This window comes from Epinephelus moara, chromosome 21 (genome assembly GCF_006386435.1).
Source record: "Epinephelus moara isolate mb chromosome 21, YSFRI_EMoa_1.0, whole genome shotgun sequence".
In the NCBI taxonomy this organism is placed as follows: Eukaryota; Metazoa; Chordata; class Actinopteri; order Perciformes; family Serranidae; genus Epinephelus; species Epinephelus moara.
The window spans coordinates 30,287,145-30,293,390 of NC_065526.1; the positions used below are offsets into that span (position 1 = coordinate 30,287,145).

The 6,246-nt window shown below is 38.5% G+C and overlaps 1 protein-coding gene across 1 annotated transcript in view; it reads right to left on the reverse strand.

The window, feature by feature from the left end:
- Window positions 1–6,028, reverse strand: part of LOC126383256 (vasoactive intestinal polypeptide receptor 2-like) — a 94,628-nt gene extending 88,600 nt beyond the window's left edge. The window contains exon 1 of the mRNA XM_050033762.1: window positions 5,755–6,028. Coding sequence (XP_049889719.1) covers window positions 5,755–5,805 — 51 coding nt within the window. The 5' untranslated portion in view covers window positions 5,806–6,028. The remainder of the gene's footprint in view (window positions 1–5,754) is intronic.
- Between the last annotated feature and the right edge of the window lie 218 nt (window positions 6,029–6,246).

Sequence of the window (6,246 nt, forward strand, 5' to 3'; positions counted from 1 at the left end):
CAAATAAAGACAGGATTTCTTTTCTTCTCTGCAGAATGGAAACACATTTTTAGTAGATGTGTTCCAGGTGTGTGGGACCATTTGTTCTGCCAAATAATATCAGATAAAATCCACACAGATGACCTGGAGTCAGAACTTTGGCAGCGTCAAAGTTTTCAACATGAACCCTCCCCTGCTTCAACCGTGTACTCATTTGTTCAGAGTTTACAATCCACTGTGTCGAGTTGGATCCCCTGCAGCCCACGTTCAGACAGATGAGCTTAATATACCTCTGTGGCCAGGAGCTTGTTCACACCTGAGTCCCGGCTGTCCTGTGGTGCACTGAGGTCGCTACAAACATGCACAAACTGGAACATAAACGGGGGCATGTTAAGTAGCACAGCCAGTGCACAAGCTTCTTTGCTTCTTCGTTTTCTCAGTTACTACATGGCATATGTTTCTGTCCATCTGTCTCTATCAACCACAGTATGTTGTTGAGCCTCCCTCTTGTACATTGTACAGTAAATGTATATTAAGAGGTGTTAAGGATTGTTTAAGTAAAGCTTTCATGCTCTTTTTTATAAATAACTCCAGTCACATATAAATCGTATGAACTCTCAAAATTATCTCTCGTTCAGGGCTGCAGCTAATACTATTTCTTTAATAGTTTATATATTGCTTGTTTTGTTCATCTTTTAATAATTTGGCCCACAAAATGCGACTAAAAGTAAAAAACTACCATCATAATCTTCAAATTCATCAAAATTGTAAATACATTTTTTATCAGCTGACAAATCCATTCACTGTTTCATCACTTCCCTTACGTATGAGAAAATGTTTCAGCATAAAGGGTAAGCTGTAACCATATCCAAGATGACTGAAACTGAGCCAAAACATTAACACCACCGACAGGTGAAGGAAATAATATCGATCATTCTATTACAATGCAATGTTCTGCAGGGAAACCTTTGGTCCTGGCATGCCTGTGGATGCCTCTTTATGAATTCTACCCATCTAAACATCATTATAGACCAAGTACCCCCCTTCATGACAATGGCATCCCCCAATGGTAGTAGGCCCCCAGCCATGCAATGCACCATGACACACTGCAAAAATGCACAATACATAAAACACATACATCTCTGTAGATGTGTGTCATTGTATCTACAAAGTAGATGTATGTGTTTTATGTATTGTGCTGCACACAAAATTGCCCCCTGGGGACATTAAAGGTCATCTAAGTCTAAAGTCTAAGTTTACCTGACCTGTCGAGGCATGAAGACAGGACCTCTGGGGGTGTCCTGTGTTGTCTGGCACCAAGGCGTTGTTGACAGATCCTTTGAGTCATGTGGGTTGTAAGGTAAAGTACCGTCATGCTCAATGGATGTTTGATTGGATTGGGATCTGGGGAATTTGGAGCTTGAATGGCAGGTATGGTTCCTCAGAAGAGTATTGCACAGTAACAAAATGATCAATGTTATTCACTCCACCAGTCAGTGGTTTTAATGTTTTGGCTGATCAGTGTATATCCCTGGAGACTGTGGGATAAAAAATGTATTGAACTTCACAGTTTTCTTTGCAAGACCAAGGTTAACATTTTGAATAGTTGGTATGTCATCACACAGAGACAAAGGTGGAACATCAAACTCATGCACCAGTAAACATGCCACGGCCCACTGCACCTCCACCTCTACAAGGGCGTCTCAACTGCTTGAGACGTGACATCACATAACATAACAGACAACATCTTCACTCAGATACCACCAGAATCATCAGGGGAAAAGAAAAGGACTGCAGCACAGGGGTTGATTTGCAGCTTCTAACAAATAGACAATTTTTTTGTCTTCATCAAGATCTCTTATCTAAATATTCTTGTATACATGAGGGACTGTCACATTTGCCAATTTTTGTAGTTAATTTTTCTAAATAAAAAAGCTGCGTACTTCCACACGCCTTCTCTGCTTTATTTTTTCAGCCAGAAAATCGACCATCGAGACCAGCTAGCTTAATTGCCAGTGAGATTTCATAATGCAATTAAGTGAACAAAAACATAACTGAGAACTTTTGCACACCGTGCAAAGGAGTGAGAGCGCTTCATAAACAGTGCCTCTTTTTTATTTATTGAATTGAGAATTGATTTTGAATCAAGAGTCAATTCTGAATCAAACTCAAGACATAAAGAATCAAAATGACACTGTGAGACTCCCAGATACTCCCATATCTACCACACATGTATTGTGATATAGTGAATGTTTTGGAAATTCAGTTTCCTGCAGTGGAAACAGACACTTTTTTTGCTTTAACCTATGATTATAAAGCAAATGTTGATTACACATTATAGAGTAATGATACCATCAGTGTGTAAGTTGGTTCCCTATAAGCCTTACATTCACTATGCAATACACCACTGGGTACAATGTCCTGGGAAAATGAGGGCTCAATTTATGGCACAAAGAAAGTGCAAAGCAACCAGGGTTTACGGTTCCCAATGGTACTTGTTTGCACAGCTAGCTAACACCCACACACCCCCAGTTCAGTTAGTTTAATTTGAAAATATGCTGTTTTCCCCACAGTCTCTCTTTACTGTTGCCAGCCAGCTTTTTATTAGTCCTGTGACATTATCTCCACCACTCACGTTTGCCATCTCTCTCAGCTCAGCTGCCTGTTTGATGATTAGAGACTAACCTCAAACATTACAGTACATCCTCAATACACGACACAGTCTCTCCCATGTCAAATATTGCTGTTTGGTAAGTGGACTTTCATGTCTACATATGAGGCCCAAGGTATCCTGTTGTTGCCGATCTGGGACACCATATCTGATTACACCTGTTACATGCAATGAGTCTTTTCAAAATACACCTCTGTTTTCAAAGAAAATGTACAGTCTCTTCTCATTACATGCATACAGTCCTTTTCAAAATACTTTGTATTGAAGTTTATTTCCATGTACAACAAAAGCGCATGGTTAGGTTTAGAAAAAACATCATGATTTGGCATTCATACAGGAGGAAAACAGCGGGCTCCTGGGTGAAAGTCTAGGGGTTGTTGGACCCATCCACCTCCCCTCCCGCCCGCCATATAGGGATTTCTCAGCTCGTTATATCACGTTGTTACGGTGGCATTTCAAACTCATACTGTCGAGCGACATTATTAACTTATGCTGCCCGGCAGCGTCTCATGCCACTTCAAAGGGTGCCTTTTTGCGTCAATGTCTGATGACAAATTAAGTGACCAAGTGGTGTTATTTGACAACCTGGGAATGAGAACGGGCTGCAATACAGCCTCTCCATATGGGGTTAATAGAAAGATGAGCATCTGTATTTTTGAGGGTACTGAAAACCATACCATAGGGATATCTAAATACCCTGGCATACCATAATATTATGATACCACCCAAGTCTAGTTTGGAGCATGAAGTACCTGACCCTGCTAGTTTCTGGCCGCAGACTGTGTCTGAGACAGTTTCCCTGATCTAACCAAAGTAGCACAACACTCCTTAACCATGTTTGGTACAACGTACGGCTGTAGTTTTCTCCACTATGAACATTATTAAAACTAAGTACTATACCAGTGAGCACCTACACATGTGCATGAGAATGACACTAACTCCATTCAAGCCAATATTCAAACTAGAGGCAGAGCAGTCACAGGTCTATTTCTCTCACGAGGAAAAGAAGTGGAAAAAAATGTAAATAAAGAGAAAATGGGCTGCTCAAATCATGCTTTTTTTTCCAAAAACAGGCACTTTATTAATTTACTTTATTCAGAAGATTCTGTCTTGTCTTCAGTTCAATGTGCTAGGAACACTATATTTAATAGTAAAAAAAAATCTTTTTGTTTCAAGTAGTTCAATGCATCTGTATGCTAAAAGTATCCTACTTTGAAAATTGACAACTAATGTTGTTAAAATGATATGGAAATATAAGTTGTTGATTTTCTTTAATAGACGACGAGATAGGCTGTAGTGTGTAATTTACCATCATGAGGTTTGGGCCTTAGCTGGGAGGAAATTTTAGTAACTGGAACTCTCTGAATTTTAATTAAATAGATTCAGCATTCGTTCTTTGCTTAAAATGGAAGATTTTTGTTTGTGTGTCAAACATTCACACCAAACTCCACTGACTTTATTCAGTCATTTATTGTGGGGGCATTTGAATTGTGATGAAGCATTTCTAAAAGGAAACCAATGCATCCAAGTTACAGCCAAACTGAACCAATGCTCCACTTTGATATGAGCAGGCTATCTATCCGTCCTCCTGAAGTGCCCTTGAGCAAGAGCGACATTGAATCCCTTCCAGAATATAACTGAGCAAGAGAGAAGAGAGATTGGTTAAAAAAAAAAAGTCTGTTTACATAAAAGGGGTTTTGTGTACTTTGAGGTGGCAGTGTTCATCAGTTAGATAATTAAACCCTCACATTTGTTTTGGGTGACGTGAACGGTTTGACAGCCCAGTCTGCTTTTAGTCAGAGGAGGCTTATGGGAAGAGAGCACTGTTTATCCTGCGAGGTGGATCAACACTGGAAAAGGGCAGTGGGATAATAGCTGGAGGACGGCTCCACAAGAACAACCAACAGTGAGAGATGATTTCCCACAAATTACCTTAATGAGGGCAACTTCAGCAACCCCAATGTTTATTCTCCATAGAAACAAATACTTTCATTATCTATTAATCTGATAATTATTTTCTCAGTTAATATCTGAATCATTTTGTATATAGGATGTCAGAATGTAATAGTTTTCAAAGTCCAAGGGGATGTTTGCAGTGTTTCAACACAATTTTACATTTGAGAAGCCGGAATTGGGGAATGTTTGGCTTTTAATGTGAAAGCAACTAATCGACAATTGAAACATTGGTTAAATTTCAAACTGATAATCAATTCAGCAGGATTTTGATACAAATGGCCGCAGGTCTGTGACTGATTACTTCTCAGGTACTAACAATAATAAACTCAACATAATCACACATCACCTTTCTGCTGATTAGAGCTGGAACAATTAGTCCATGATTGATTGTCATAAATTGGTTGCACTGCTTGTAATTAATTTATCATTGAAGCCATTTTTAAGCAAAAATGCCCAAATATTTATTGCTTGCCGCCGCTTGAACATTTGGTGATTTTGTATGACAGCAAATTAATATCTGTGGACTAAAGCTTATTATTTCTATTAATGTGATCTATCGTGAAGTCAAAAAATGTCAGACAACTGTTAAAAAAAGAAAGAAAACAATGCAGTCTGACGTATTAAGAAAATTTGCTTTGTCTAACCAACAATCCCAACGGGAGAAAAATTTAATATAAGACTAAGCAACAGCAAATATTCAAATAGAAACCAAAATTTTGTGCATTTTTCCTTAAAAAAATACTTACAAAATGTGTTAATTATTATCACCATAATTAGATGCAGCACTATAATTAATCATCATAATCACAGGGCTTAGTCTTAATACCATCCACATTCTTATTATAGCTACTGCAGGAATACTAACACTAGGACAGCAGAGAACAAATTACCATAACCAAGGACAACTCCACACACATGATCATATAATTAGAATATGGTGATACAGTACTTCACCATTAGTATAACTTTCTATAACCTAGTTGTTTCCACCTTGCACATTCACATTTTGGCGCATTGTCATTAAGGTGTAAATTAACATCTTTTAATGCTGGAAAAAAAAAAAAATATGACTGAAGTATCATTTTGTTCCTCTGACTCACCCTTTCACTCACAACATCGCTGTGAATTGTGTTTAAAAATAGACTCACCATGAGGGGACACGTCGAGAGACACAAGGTGACAAAGAGCAAACTTTTCATCTTCACTCCTAAGGTAAAGTAGAAGCCAGTCAGTCAGTCTCCTGACAGGAGGAACGCAGGTGAGAGATAAAAACAGGAGTCCGGACTTCATTTAAACTCCACTTTAGACTTTTTCATCCCGTTAACAGGATCTGAATATTGTTTTACATCCATTAATGAGGAGGAAAAAAACGCATAAAAATGAGGAGAAGCCGGTGATGCTGAGTATCCACACTGGTCACCTTCACTGAGCTGAATGAGCAGACAGCCAGAGACCCGCAGCTGCCTTAAACTGTCAACTCACAAGGAAAAACACGGAGTCTTCCGGTGCTGCATTTCAAAATAAAACATTTATTAAGGATCACCGTAAGATAAAATCAATCTAGAATTCTATTTATAACAAATTTATAATTATTTTTTTACTTCAAGAAGTACAATATTTCCACTTTAACAAAATGCAGC